Here is a 15,317-nt window from a genome sequence, read left to right as displayed (position 1 = left end):
TCACTGGTTAGGTATAAGGATCAAAAAATCTCAGAAAACAACAATGCATGTAGTGAAAACTGACACATCTGAGGATTTAGAAGGTGTTTGGTTTACATTAAAGTGCAAAAATGCACTAACAGACAACATTATGAAGAGCTGACCATCAGATGTTAGTATAGAAATGAAGTTCAGGGCAGTGAGCCAGAAGACAGTTTTCCTTCAGGCAACACAACTGAATGGTGACAATTTGCAGACAGTTAAAACATCTTAATAGTTACCGTCATATCTCGCTAACATCTACTCCTTTTTCTTAGATAAATCACTGTTAGCCTGTACTGAAGACTATCACATTTACTGAAACTAAGCTAACTTCCCCACTTGGCGAGATGAGTGGTGAAAAAATAGGCCAAAAAACAGAAGATCAAACTATCCTTTATGGCTGAGATTCTTTAAGGATAGCAACAAAAGAAAATAGTGTATAGAATACACACTATTTTCTGAATGATTTTCCATAGTATGTGTTTTAAAGTCAGTTTTGGCGAGAAATGAACAAGAGTAATTATACCTACGATCTAACTATTTTTAAATCATGGAGAAACCTTTAACCCTAGATGTGTTGCTTTTTGAACAACTCTGATCTCTGCAGTAAGTATGTAGAAGTAGAAGTTTGCAACTGGAGCTCAGCAAAAACAAGATTTTCAGTGGTACTCTTTAAGGATTGTTAACGAGCGGTCATATTGAATGCAAAGCTTTTCTGAGCTGTAAAGACAATGAAAAGGGCGGCACAAACTGAATCAAAGTGGCATCCATGCAAGTTGAAAATATTTCAACTGGAGTGAAAACTTTGCGTGAAGGCTGCATAACTGTTCTTTAAGAACGCATGGAAAAGGTTGGTAGGTTGGTTGTTTGGGCCAAAGAAACTCAGACTGTACCTACACTCTACAGGTCAAAGTCATGAAAATAAAGCGAGACAAACATTTGCTCGCTGTTGACTCTGAATGCATCTTTAGGCCGCCTGTGTGCTCAAAATGGAAACGAATGTTGTATGTTGCATGTTGCATGCTACTGAAGAGGTTTGTTTTCAGTCCAATCAACTTCCTTTGTTGAAATATTTAAAAAGCTTTTTTTTGTCATCTAATAAACATTTGGCTGTAGCTAATCAGCAGTGTCATGTGACTGGCATTGTTTGAGATAAGAATGAATGAATGAATCGTGTGTTTCACCTTCTTAGTTAATGAAACTCTTTAGCGTATTACTATGGTGACTTGGCAAGCTCCACCATATACATGGCATTAATTGAAGTCCCAGTGAGTAAGCTGCTACTTGCTTGCAGCAGCTTATGTGACAGCAGTTTAACAGCCTTGGAGGGTGGTGTAGTTTCTGTCCGGTTTTACACCATCTCTTCTCTACGCTCCAGACCTGCAGGCTGGATGTTGGCCTTGGGACTCCGGGGATGGCTCAGTCCCAGTGCCTCCCCTCTGGCTTTCAGTAGTTGTTCTGGTCCCCAGTGCAGGCAGAGGGGGCAGGGACATGAGGCGGGATGGTGCACAATGCTGGTGGAGGGGTAGAGGGCTGCTGTGGTAGGAGGCAGCCCCCCTGCTCTGTTGTGGTACTGGGAGATGCGGAGTGCATCCAGGGTCCTCATGGGTGCGCTGTAGCGACTGTGAGCTGAGGATGCTGTTGAGGAGAGAGCCAGGGGGTAGTGGTGGTGGAGGGGGAGGTGTGGGAGGTGGGGCGGGATGAAGGGGTATGGCAAGGTGGTACCTTGGCCGATCAAGAGCGCCCCAAGGGGGTCGACGAGAGGGTGAGGCCACGGCAAGGAGTGTCTCTGCCTTTTGTCCTTCATCCTTCTGTTCTGGAACCACACCTGGAGGGAGGGAAGGCAGGAGGGAAGGGAGGAGGGAAGGAAGGAGGAAAGGAAGAAGGGAAGGAAGGCGGGAAGGGAAGGAACAGAAAAAAGAGAAAAAGAAGGAAAGAAGGAAGACATAGCAGGAAGGGGGCGACACAGATGAGAAGATTTGGACAAGAGTAGAAAGGAAGACAGGATTTGTTGAAATATAAAAAAATAAGAGAGAATGAGATAAAGGTAAAGTGATGTTGGAGAAAAAGATATAGAAGGAAGATCAAATTAAAAGATTAAAAGTGGAGGCTTTCTCCATGGAGAGCGTGAAGCATAACCTCACACAGACACAGGATAGGACAATATATCCTAAAATATATACATATATACATAAATATATACATATATACATATATATATAATATAATACAAGTTGACAACAATGGTCATTTGTCCAAACAGCTTAAAACAACCTATATTAATGTTTAATATTAGAAGTATGTTTACAATCTTTAGCATACTCAGATCTGCTATTTAACACTAAACTCAAAGTAGAGCTGAGGCTGATGGGAGCGTCATTATTTTATTTACAGGTATTTGGTTTTAAACCACATTTAAAAATAAATGTAGACCTGCCAATAGTGCTAGTCTGGGCATCATCAATATTATTATAATTCATGCTCCAGGGCCATGTATATGTGTAGCAAATTCCACAACAATCCATCCGATGGTGAGATACTGCGCTCAAAACAAAAACAAAAAGTCACCAAAGTCAATAGAACACAGTGTGTGGGAATCATGGACATAGTTTAATGTAAGGGGTCCAACTGCAGATGTACTAATGAAAATTATACTCAATGTATATAAATATTTAATTGCAATGCTCTTCACCAGATTACATTTGTTTCACTTCATTGTGTCTGGTTAACTACACTATAGCACTGACATCTCCACCTTCTCAAAGCTTTAAAGCTGAGACTGACAAGTGTCTATGTGTCCGTCTCACCAGTCCTCAACTATTTTACCAGCTCATAGAATGTCGTCTGAAGGCTGTGCTTCTAAAGCGTCAGGTGACAGAGTTTACAAGTTCTCGCCTCACATTCCTGCTCTTTCATAAAAGACCCTCCAATAGTTGGCAGAAAGGTGGGTTTACTGCGTATTAAAGCCGATGCACTGGACCACATTTTACACTGCTAAACCTGTCAGTACTCAATCTAGCATGCTTACTAAATGAAAAGTAAGAGGGTAGATTCATAGGAAATGTCAAAGAGGTGTTGTCGTTTAGGTGAGAAGCTGTCACAATTTTAGCTTCCTGTTTTGACCTGTTTGGTTTTATTTCTTGGCTGAGAGCACATGAGGTAAGACAGCATCATTTCATAATGCTTGAGAATCAGAAAAGGAGTTATTGAGCACTGTTGTTCTGACAGCTCAGTGTCAGTGTAGTCAGTATGGAGCTGGCGATTAGCTTAGCTGAACATAAAGACTAGAAGCAGGAGAAACAGCTAGCCTGGCTCTGTCCAATGTTGAAAAGTACACCTTCCAAGCCCTGTGAAGCTCACTAATTAACATGTTGTATCTTGTACAGAAACAGCAATGCTAAAATGATCATTTGTGTTTTCAGCCGGAGATGTTTCACATAAGTACTGGACAAACTGTTCAGAATCAGAAATCCTTTTCAAGTCCCACAACGGGGACATTTACCAATATTCCATACATAACAGCCCCTAAAACCACAAACTGCTGTTTTAACCTTCTTTGTGTACAACTTGACAAACCAGATAAAACATGTTCAATAATAATTTGACATTTTGAAAAAAGGCTTATTCGCTTTCTTGCCAAGAGATAGATGAGGATACTGTTACCACTCTATAACCACATATGTCTGTATGCTAAAAGTGTAGCTAGAGCGAGTGGTTGGTTAGCTTAGCTTAGGTTAGCTTAGGTTAGTTTAGCACAATGAGTGGAAACAGGGGGAAACAGTTAGCCTGTCTATGTCGAAAATAATCAAAATCTCAACTCTCTGTCTCACCTACCACCTTTGTCTGTGGCAAACAACGTTTATAATACTAGTTACCCAAATTTGTTATATAATTTCCTGTATTATAAACTACAACTTGCTCTATAGACGGAATCGGAGTTTCGGGCTTCCGGTGGAATCGCAATGCATGCTGGTCTGGCAAGCCTAGAAAAGTGAGCACCAACTCTACAAGGGCCACCATATTGGATTTCTTCTCTACGTGTTTACATTGTATTTAGCTTATTCTTCAAGCGTGTTTACATTGTATTTGGCTAGTTTTTAGTGCGTAATCATCGCTCTTCTAGTTATGGGATTTGGACACCGACATTGTGTGGTGAAAGGATGTTCAAATAATCTCATTGTGAGCTTCACGATTGCAAATATTGCGACTGCAAGCCCCCGTTCGAACTATTTCCATTACCAACAGCACTAAAGAACAATGATAGAAGGCTAGCATGTACCAAAGCTGTAAAGGATTACAATGGGAAGTCTTGGAAGCCCAAGAAATCTTTGCGGATTTGCAGTGAGCATTTCATGCAAGGAAAACCAACACATGAATTCCCTGATCCTGAACTCGACCTGGGGTATGTAGTCTACTTGATTTATATATTGACAAATGTACTTTCTATATATTGAGTTTTATAATAATTAACAAACACAAGTTAGGTATATATTTATAATAGCTTACCCTGCAACACAACTGCAATAAGCACTTATGAAATTGCCAGTTTTCTTGACTGCGCAGATCCATGCCGAACGTGGCGTATGGGAAACTTTCATTGAATGAGAACATTTTGCTTTCAAAAAGCAATACTCAGAATCTGCAAGAGGATTGAAAGATATTTGTTTCAACCAGCCAGAGTCAAACAGTCTAAATGCTTTGCCTTCTTTGTATTCGTTCAAAGTTCGTTTATGAAACTCGACATGGTTCCCTGGGTGGTCAGACATTAAAAATAATGTTGTATCGCTGAGGTATATCGGCGGCCAAGAAGTCATGCTGTTGTTTTCATTGACCCAGCCATCCTGCAATGTCAAGGGATCAGGCACTGAAATGCCACTCGGCATAACCAAAAGCTTAGTCTTTTCTTTTTCTGTGATTGAAAGTCTTTCGTTAGCTATTGGTTGCTCCTTAATGCCCATCTCTGATGCAGCAACCACCTTGGCAATAAGCTCGAGTTTTGTTCCTGAAACCTTTAAATTCCGCTTGCGGCAAAATACTTTCAAAGCTTCGACTTTCCACATCTGAACCTCATCATAAGAAAGGAGTTCAGAACTCATTGTAGAGTAGTAGGTTTGTTTACAACACGCTTGAAGAATAAGCTAAATACAATATAAACACGTAGAGAAGAAATCCAATATGGCGGCCCTTGTAGAGTTGGTGCTCACTTTTCTAGGCATGCCACACCAGCATGCATTGCCCGAAACTCCGATTCCGTCTATTGAACTGTGTGATGGGATTATATCAGCCAATAGAAGCTTGTACACAGGCTTGGGTTCCCAGGAGTTGCACCCTGCTTCTGAAAACCATCTGAAATGACCTTTATGCAGAATGAGGAACATTGTCTTAAATATGAAAAAACATATTCAAAATGCATTTAATTTTTAACCTTATCTCTATCTGTACAAAGGTGGATGTATTGAAACTCAAGCCAAACCGCATACATTGTATTGGAATCACTTCTAGTTTGTTTCAGTGGAGTGACTAGTTCCCTAGTGTACTAACCTGCATGGGGCCTTGGGGCAAAAATCAGATACTGGGCCCCTAATGACCCCTAGTCATTAGTGTACACTATTACTATGCTGGAATATTACATGAGTAGGTTTTCTGTGTGGTGGAAGCTATCAAACTGCTAGTCAGATGCAAACATCCAATATGAAGTAACTGTCTGAACCGTTATTATGAAATGCTACCGACCCTATCCCTCGCAGACTGCAGGCTTGGTTAAACACTCTACCTTTATCGTTGTCTCCGGTAAATTGAGAGCTGTGGCCAGTTCGCAGCGCCGGGGTCTCGAGACGTAGCTCTCCTTGCCATACTCCTGCTCCAGCCGGGACAGCTGCTCGCGCGTGAACGCTGTCCGGTGCCGCCGGCTGTGGTCGAGCAGGGCGTTGCGCGGGCACGGCTCTGTCTGCTCCTCTGTGCCGGGACATCGAACCACAGCGGCGGCCGCCACCGGCGTCTGTCTGCCCTCAGCCACTTAAAAGATGTATTTAGAAGAACGAAATGTCATAAGGTTCTACCTGTTGATAGACTACAGAAAGCTGACAGGTGGGCTTGTATTTAGGAAGTAGCACAAGCGATAAGACGTAACATTGCTGTATGCTATATTATAAACAACGTTGATCAAGTAAAGGCCTGGACTTTGAGGATTGGCTGATGCCATTTTAATGTGTGTGGTGTCAGAGACTCCAGCTGTAATATATTTTCATAATGCCCTATATCTCTGACTGGTGCAGTACTTTTTACACAGTAGGCCTACTACTCTTCCCAAAGTCCAAGTAAGTGTATAAAGTTTTTTTTAACAGTTTTAAAAAAAAAGAAAAGACAGCAAGTATTTAAAAGTACATTTTGGTTGATTTAGGAATTATTATCTTTACACATGCAGTGGAGTCTATGGGACCCCACACAATGCGGAAGTTAATGTCAACACAAAGGTTTAATCATATGGACAGTTTGTGTTCTGGATATTTTATTTACTTTTTTATTTTAGAATAATATATTCTTTGTGAGTGTGTCTGTAAAATAGAAGCAGACAGTAACCTCGGTTATTCCAGATCCTGTTTGTAACTTTTTGAAAGCACTTTACAAAAGAAACAAGACATAAGCAAATCATTGGGTCTCAGTGATGAACTAAGTATGCTCAAAAGCCATTTTTACATGTACTTACGCATCAGGCTGCTTCTGTGTTAAAAGTGTTTGAATGAACAAATAAATAAAATCCCTCCTCTGTGTTTCTTTTTCTCGGTATCTCTTCAGGTTGGATATCCCCCTCTGCAGGCAGCTCCGCTCCGGTGAAGATGCTGGCTGCAGTCTGGCAAAAACTTATCTCCCCGACACTCTCACACTTCATCCAGGTCTGTTCAGACAGTCAGGAAGAAGATGAGGTGTTTTTGACCCAACTCCCCCCTCCTCCTCCCTCACTACTGTCTGTGTTCCCCGGGGCTGCTCTGCTCTCCTCCTCTGCGCCCTATCACAGGCGCTCCAGACGGGCTGTCGTGTGCGCGTCTGCCCGGCGCGGCGCCGCGGCTCGCAGAGGTGTTAAAGGTGTTTAGGTATAAAGCCTTTGGTCTCCGTCGCGGCCTTTGTACTTTTGTTATGGAGAATTAAAGACACACAGGCAGAGACAGCCACCAGACTCACATTGTTCTCGGCCGTTTGATGTTTGAGGGTTTGGAAGTAAATCATTACAGGCCTAATGGCTCCAACTTGGCCGAGGAGGATCACGATGGAGAGGAATTAATCATTAAAATTAAATTATGGCTATAACTATCGTTATTATATATGATGCGTATTTTTAATAAGTCAGTTTTATACAGGCTATGAGATTAAACAAATATGCATCTTTTTCTCCTTTTGGAAATTACATTTTTATGAATTATTTTCTGTTCCAAGGTGATGGTATGACGAATATTGTGACTTAGTATAGCATATGTTTGCGTATTTCTGAGGTCGATTAATCTTTAAACATTTACTCTCCATTTATTTTAAACGTGTCTGGAATATAATTTAAGGAAACTAAATATTTCATTTGTAAATATAACTTTTAGGACTTTCTTAAAAAAACAAGCATCAGTATTTTTCACCATGTGCTATGAAGAAATATTTTTTGTTTTGATCAGACGTTTAAATAATAACCAGTTATGTCAATAATACTTGACAGTACAGATCATGTGAGCTTCATGTAGCATAATAGCAGTGCAATATCAATCAAAACGCCATCCTTTAAGTGTACAGCCTCGCCTCCAGTGTAGAAACTGACCCTTGAAGCTGTGTTTTGGAGTTTATTATGGCTATAATCTGTGTTGATTGTTAATCCAGCGGCCAGATGATGATAAAGAGGACAGGCGGAGGACAGAGACAGACAGACGCCAGGTAGGGTGGAGTCACTTACATGCAGGAAATGTATCGTTATAAAATACTCAGGTACTATCACATTCAGAGTCGTTGACATTACTTCATCACTCTTTTGGAGTACACACCCCACTGCTGTATATGTACAAAAGATCATTTTTCTTCTTTTCTTTTTAATTTATTAAAAACCAACATGTTATATTAAAGTGGTGTTCCTTCCTTCCTTTGTCACAAACTGGGCTGCACATTTGAAAGTGACAAAATGACCATACATATGACGTTAATAAATACAAAAATAAATATGAAATCAAATAATATATCATTACACCAAATAAGGAAGTATTTAATGTTTTTATGTACTGTGCATGAACAAATATATAGAAGCTACAGTAATTTATATTCCTTTTGTTTGCCAAACAATCATTCACAGGAAGAAGTGTACAGTGAACCTGACGCTAATGTTTGGGGTCATTTAGAGCTTAAACTATTAGACCTGTTTTAAACAACCTTTTGTAAAACTCCACTAACTTAAAAAATCCAGATAAATTTATTTGAGTATTGTGTGTATTATTCTTGTCAACCACACCAATCGCAGATATAGAGCAGATGGAATTCCTTTGTATTTAACCAGGTTTTACAGCTGAGGAAAGAATGAAAGCATTCCGTTGATGTCTTAAAGGGATAGTCCAGTAATTCATTTATGCACTTCTATAAAGTCGGGGTAATAACAAGACACAGATTAACAAGACTACGAGTCTACATTCATGCCATTTGCTCTGCCACATTCTACTTTAGCGAAATGCTCACATCAGCATGCTAACTTGCTGATGTGAGTGATAATGATATATGATGTGCAGGTATAACGTTTATTATTTTTACTGTGTTGTTTAGTGTGTTAGCATGCTAACATGAGCTTAGCATTAACAAAGTCAGTAAGACCATGAAAGTATAAAGTGGTTCCCATTAGCAATCCATCCAATAGTTGTCTGGGCCCCAGTGATGGGCTGACAGGACGGCTGTTGGATCTTGCGACCACTGTTCAAGAACAGTTATTATAGTAAATGTCTTTAAGAAGTACAATGTCACACTATTTACCTTGATCAATTAGCATATTTCTGTTTCATACAATGTTCTTAGAAATGTTTTGTTTTCAAGCTGTTATGGTTGTTATGGTTAAGGTTGAGGAACTATCATGGTCATAGTTAAAAGACACAGGAAACAATGTCACACTACTTCCTCCTTTGTTCCCAATGGACAAGAGTCATATTTTGAATGGCTGCTTGAGAGTTTTGTTACTTGAATATGTTATTTTGGGGGATTTGGTGAAACGACTGATGCTGCCATTTTTCTTGCGAGGACACTTTTTGTTAAACTGTTAAACCCACATAACTTTATTTAAATAAAACATATTTTAATATTTGACTCATGTCATATCGCTTTGGTGAAACAGTGAAAACAGATAGAGAATTGATTTGATACTGGCAGAGAATGTGGAGTAAGATGATTTTAACAACCCTAAAGCTACTTAACAGGAAATAAAAGGAAATGTGCCAGCTCGGATGTTTTTGGATCACGCTGGGTGTAAATAGAGTTCACGTTACATGCTACTGTATGTCGTTTCTGGCTTGAATGTAAAAGCCCTCTGAGTGAAGGGCTCAGCATCTTGTTGTTCAGCAGGAACTCACAGAGTCAGCACTTAATCTCCTCAGCCATTCATTCATTGTATCTTCACTCACGGTAGCTTGCTTACTGTCCCTTTGATAAACCTAAAGTTTTAATTTTTTCTCTCTTTGAGGTAAACATTGGAACAACGTGAACATGGCTTTCATGTGTTTTAAATATTGGTGGTTAGAGAAAAACCTTTGAAACAGATGTAAATTACCTTGTTTCGAGGTCACGAGAATAAACGTGTGGGGGCTGTCATTTACATCTGTCAGGCTGCCATTTATAAGTGTCCTGTTTTGTGTAAGAGATCAAACACTCATATATTCTGTCTTCTTCACCATATCCATATTTGAGGAACAATGCACATGTTGCATTTATTCTCTATGTAACATGTGTTAAACATATGTAACTGGGCTGCACATGTTTCTATAATGTTTTGAGAACTTATATGTGGAAAATATACCATATACACCCATATACGGATTTTGTTGTGCAACATATGCTACTGTCTTCATCTAAAAAGGTTCTTAAGTACTGTGTTGTTAGCTAATGACTGGCATGCTGCAGTTGCAGTGTTGATTATTTCTTCAAGATGATAGGTAACAGTCCTACATGGTATTTTTTTCAAAGGGTTGTCTCATACATTTGGAGACAAACCAGTTAAACTAAATGTATACAATATGTCCATATCATGTCCATACATCAGAGATGGTTTGTCTGATAGCAATCAAATATAGCAGAGTTCTGGGGGAGGATGTTATTAATTAGCTTAGCATTCATACTGTATTTCTGGTTTCCAGCCGCTTTCATTCTGACTAGAATATTGATTTAAAACACTGACGAAGCCTTGGAATAGTTCAGTGGTCGCTGTGGTTCTGTAAAACACAGAAAACAGTTGTTACTTCTGTTGAGACTACACAATCCAAACAGTTTTTGTGCTGACATGCAAAGGTGGTTTGATCCACCCTTCAGAATCCCACAGAGCAAGAGTGCACAACTGCTGCTGCTGAACTATGAATGCCCTACTAAAATACCACACAATCATTAATATTAATTAACTCTGATCCCTTGTTTCACAGAGAGAATAAAACCTGCCACAGGAGCGCACGCCTATGTGCCCAATGTAACCCCTAATCCCAGGATAACTAACGTTCATTTATCGAAACCACGAGTCGGTGGCATGCCACAATATCCTCTCTGCACACACATGACATGGAGTGGAGCATGCTTGGTGAATGACACGCTAACGTGCTGATGGATTCTGTGTTTTTGTGTTTTTAGATGAGCTGAACACCAGAGAATGTTCAGTTAAAACAGACTAATGATCTTGTTTGGCCCTCATTGTTCTCCGTGAAGTTGGAAGTGATATAATGTAGTCCTGGTGCATTTTCATAATTAGTGAGCACTGCACCGGACTCCCTTAAAAAAAATGGCCTTTTAAATGTTACATTGTTTGTCAGCAACCAGTCATATAGCAACTAAGGAGGAACTAACAATTTTGTCTTGTGTGCTGATTAATTTGGCGTGTAGTCAAAGGTTCAATGTGTAAGATCTGCCAGAATTTAAACTTAAAACATTAAAACAATGAACTAACATCATCAACAGAGTGTGAAGAGGTAACAGTGTTGACGTTATGTCAAAGACGTCTCTGTGTTGTGTTGCAGAGATATCTACTGAAGTTAGCATGCTAACAGCTAGCTGCGCTCCGTCCAGTGTGTAATACCACTTGTTCCACTAGAGGTGATAGTGAGTCAGTGTAGCTGCAGTCTACCTCAGTACAGAGGGAGAACAAGTACAGCTGCCTCACTCAGCAGACTCAGGGTCATTATTACATCCATGATGAGTTTGTTTTGATTAAATCCAAAGTGGCAGAAACAGGAAAACGACTCGCAGCCTCACCTCGTCGTCACCGCCACCGGGAGACTGCTTGACTGGTAATAAAGTGTGCTGTTTCTGCTGTTACACAGCTCCATTAGGCCACTGTGAGTCTCGGTGCTGTTTTTTTTGCCGGCCAAATACAAGCAGCAACTGCTGCTAACTGAAGCTGCTTCTCCCAGAGCCTCTGCACGCGCCCCTCCTGCACTACATCTGCAGAGAGGACGAATCGAGAACAAGTCGTTCCCTCGTCTGCCACCCTGGACCCAAGCCAATATACAAACTATCAAAGCGTAACATTACACAGCCTCCAGTGCCACAGTAAACACACATCTAATCCACATATGCAGATTATAAAGTGTTATTTCTCAGAGTTTCAGCAGTCTGCTCGACAGAAAGACAGAGGTCAAATACTGCCCCCTATTTCTTTGGAGGAGGTGGCTCGGAACTACACATTGCACCTTTGAGAAACTATTCATAACTTTTAATGAAATGTTAGAATAAAAAACAGAACTCCTGGCCTTTTCTTGTTGTTTTCTTTATCACTGTTTGACGAAGGAGATAACAGGAACTTTAAAAGTGACATATTTTCTCTTTAGTGCGGTGCGGTGGATCTAATTTAAGCCGTTTTACACCGGAAATTTATAAAATCTGATTTTGTGAGTTCTTATGATGGCTTGCACACCCCTGCAGAACATCAACACAACAGTGTATATATGCCCAGATATATGTTTGACCAATGAAATCCTTTGTTCAAACTGATGTCCTAACATATATAGCTATCATGTATAATAAACAGCCATGTGCTTCTGAATGTCGGACAAATGGGAACATGTTTTGATTCTGGTTTTTCTGAAAAAGGGGATGTCCAGGTATGTAGGACAAAGACCACCTCAACAACAAAAAAATAAAGGACAATATGTGGCTTGAGAAGACCTGGCCGCCGGGATATGAGTCTTTTTTCAATGGTTCCCAATGAGTGGAGAGCGTATGCGGCCCCACCTAGAGAAAAAGCGCTGCACCCAGCAACACCGCACATACGCCACCTGAAGTAAGTCAACCTAGGAGAAACACTGTGTTGAAAAGGTCTTTCAAATGATTTATTTCTACAATATCTGTGCATGGCAACACAAGTATGGTTAAATTAACTATGGTTAAAGTATGGTAAAGGTTTGGCAATTCAAACACTGTTGGCATAATTACACTACAGGAACTTAATAGCCTGTAACCTCCATAAACTGAACTTTTAAATTCATTTTCAGATTTTATCAAGGCAAAACCAGAACAAAAAATTGACATTTCCATGCACTGGTGAGGTACATGTAAACATAGGTGGTTCTAGGCATTTTCACAAATGACAAATGCCTGTCCTGAATTTGAAGTTCTCCCAGGCAAAATGGCCTGACTGGGTTTAAAATAGTGGGTGGAAAGTTGCCTTGCTTGGGACAGTTGGGGACAAATTTGTTTCTCATTGACTTTGATCGTCCAGATGTTATCCAGATCAGATCCCACCAGCTGTTTTGTTTCAGCAGCCATAGCCAACACCTCGCCCCAAAATCGATACAAAGTCCTGATGGTCTGTAATTAACTGACAACAGTGGCAAGCACTTTGTTGAAAATGTGTCTCAGAAGAGCAGATCACTCCCAGTGATGTGGGCCTTATAAGAAACACATGTCATGCAAAGGAAGGAATGACTTCCCATACACACATCTATCGAGCACATATTTCTCTCAAATGAAAAAATAGCTTCATTTGTGACTGTGCATACCGATGAGATTATCTAGTTGTCTTTGATTCCAGCATCAGCACCAGGATTTTTTAGAGATGTAATGCTTTCCATTGTTTGCTGTCTCACTCTGCAAAACCCTGTTCTCCCAAAGGATTGGCAGTTTTGATGATCAAAGTAAACCGTTGTATCTGTAAAACATATGGCTGTTGAATCTGCTTCATCACCACACTCTGGTATTTTACACTCCATACTTGTGCAAAGTCTGCCCTGCAATTATCACATGATTTTGCTTTTACAGTTTTGGCTTTGGTGTTGTGAAAGAGCACACTTTCTATCAACGAGCTTTGTATGCTTTACCTAAATGATTGATGTCCTTCATTAACCTGTCTGCAGACTGTTTCCCTGGGTTTCCAGCACCTGTCTGTCTGTCTCTCCATGTCTGTGTCTGTGTGTGGCTTGGGCGTGGCTTCCTCCAGGCACTCTCTCGGCTCCCTCCTGATTACAGAATTCAACTCACCTGCTCCATTCTGCACACCTGCCATCTATCAGCTCGCACTCATCGCCAGATCATTGTTTCAAGCATATGGCTAGTGCACGCCTCCAGTAGTGTGTTTTCTATTTATTTCTCGTGTGTATTTTTTTTTTGGCACTAAACTTGTCTCCGTGTGCCAAAGGAAAGGATCTTTGTCTACCTGCCTGTTCATCTCCCTATCTTGTCTGCCATTCAGCAACACAGCCTGCCGGTCGCTGGCTTTCAAGCTAGCTTCATCAGCCGTTCTCACATCCAGCCCTCAACTCTGCTCCTCCATGCTTCTCCAGCCACCAGCTTCCCTTCTCTTCTGCATTCACCTGCCAGACATCCCCCTTCCTCCATTCTCATTCCATGGAAACCCTGAAACTTATCCATTCTGACTGCATGTGGGTCCTCACTCATCATAACATAGACATAATCTTTCACAACTCCAAACTTGTTTCATACTTTGAATTCTAACTAAGAGGACTTTTACAAGGACAATATAAAATGGCAAAACAAGGCAGAGAATGTGTTGGTGTGTAGTATTGCTTGTTATCTGCCATAAAAGGGAAAGAAGACAGTTGGTGCAGGGAGAGCTGCCGAATTCTAGTCTGTCAACTACGATGGTTAAAAAGGTAAGAATTTGAGATTTCGATAATAAAGTCATTATAGAATAGGTTGCTTTGAGACATATGTGCGGGAGGCAATTTTATTATTATTTAACAACTCCCCTTGCTATATAGTTTAAGGGAATATTATAGATCCAAGACCAAACTGATGGAAAGGCGGGACTCTGAGAAAGAGTCACAATCACAAATCTGTCTGCGACTTATCAATACACAGCACAGTTATGGCTACTGATATTTTAGAGCCATGGTCAGGGCCATAGATTCTAACTTGCACAAACCTCGGTCAGATAGAGAATCAATGAGTCGGGTAGAATAGACTAATATTCGACTAAACAACTGCTCTGCCACTGCGCTCTCTCTGCTACTCGGGGATAAAGAGGGGGGGATGGCAGGTTAACAAGGGCCATGCATTCTGCAAATAGCAGTCTAGCTGGTGAACAAAGCGGAGCATTTAGCAGCTAAAGAGACATGTTTGTCCTTCAGGAGTTAAAGCCGTTTGTCACCAGTGGACTGCGAAAATGCGGTGCAGGTATACGGAAAATCTGTATGCAAAATTTCCACATAACAATTATGCACACTGGTTCCGGAGGGAATTGTCCATTTTCATTTTAAAAAGTCCCAATGAATTTTCCTCCTGAAAAGTGGCTGTCTACTCAACACAACCAAAACCTATCCAGACTGAGAATGGGGCTAGAAAGGCTAACGTTAACTATACAACTATACTATTCAACTGGCGAGACCTGTTCCGTGACCAACGTATAACGTTAGCAAGTGCATATCAGCTACATTACCATCTTCATTGTATCCCAGCTTCTTTATTTGGTTGTTGAGGTAGTCATCGTGGAGTTTGCCCTACATTATTGGTTGTTGAGAAGGGGACAGCTTATTATTCTGAAACACAAATAGTCTAAAAATGTCCCATTGGACTGAAAGCCCATTTCTCCTACAGTCCTCCAGAAACACATGGCTATTTGCATATTGAAACAACAATTT

At 40.5% G+C, this 15,317-nt stretch overlaps 1 protein-coding gene across 1 annotated transcript; it reads right to left on the bottom strand.

The window, feature by feature from the left end:
* Positions 1-1,372: 1,372 nt before the first annotated feature.
* Positions 1,373-13,723, bottom strand: eve1 (even-skipped-like1). The gene is made up of 3 exons (XM_029437099.1): positions 13,699-13,723; positions 5,795-6,036; positions 1,373-1,849 (listed from the first exon to the last, which is right to left on the bottom strand). The coding sequence occupies exons 1-3, from the start codon at positions 13,721-13,723 to the stop codon at positions 1,373-1,375; spliced, it is 744 nt and encodes a 247-aa protein (XP_029292959.1).
* Between the last annotated feature and the right edge of the window lie 1,594 nt (positions 13,724-15,317).

The sequence above is a fragment of the Cottoperca gobio genome, chromosome 8, assembly GCF_900634415.1.
Source record: "Cottoperca gobio chromosome 8, fCotGob3.1, whole genome shotgun sequence".
NCBI lineage: Eukaryota > Metazoa > Chordata > Actinopteri > Perciformes > Bovichtidae > Cottoperca > Cottoperca gobio.
Note: the sequence above shows the minus strand (reverse complement) of the source record. Positions and strands in the feature narration are given on the sequence as shown.

Coding starts and splice junctions, on each gene's coding strand:
- eve1 (XM_029437099.1), bottom strand. CDS start 13,723: ATGGCAGGTGTGCAGAATGGAGCAG. Junction 6,037..13,698: donor AGGTGTGCAGAATGGAGCAG/GTGAGTTGAATT, acceptor ACATCTTTTAAG/TGGCTGAGGGCAGACAGACG. Junction 1,850..5,794: donor TACCGGAGACAACGATAAAG/GTAGAGTGTTTA, acceptor CCCTCCCTCCAG/GTGTGGTTCCAGAACAGAAG.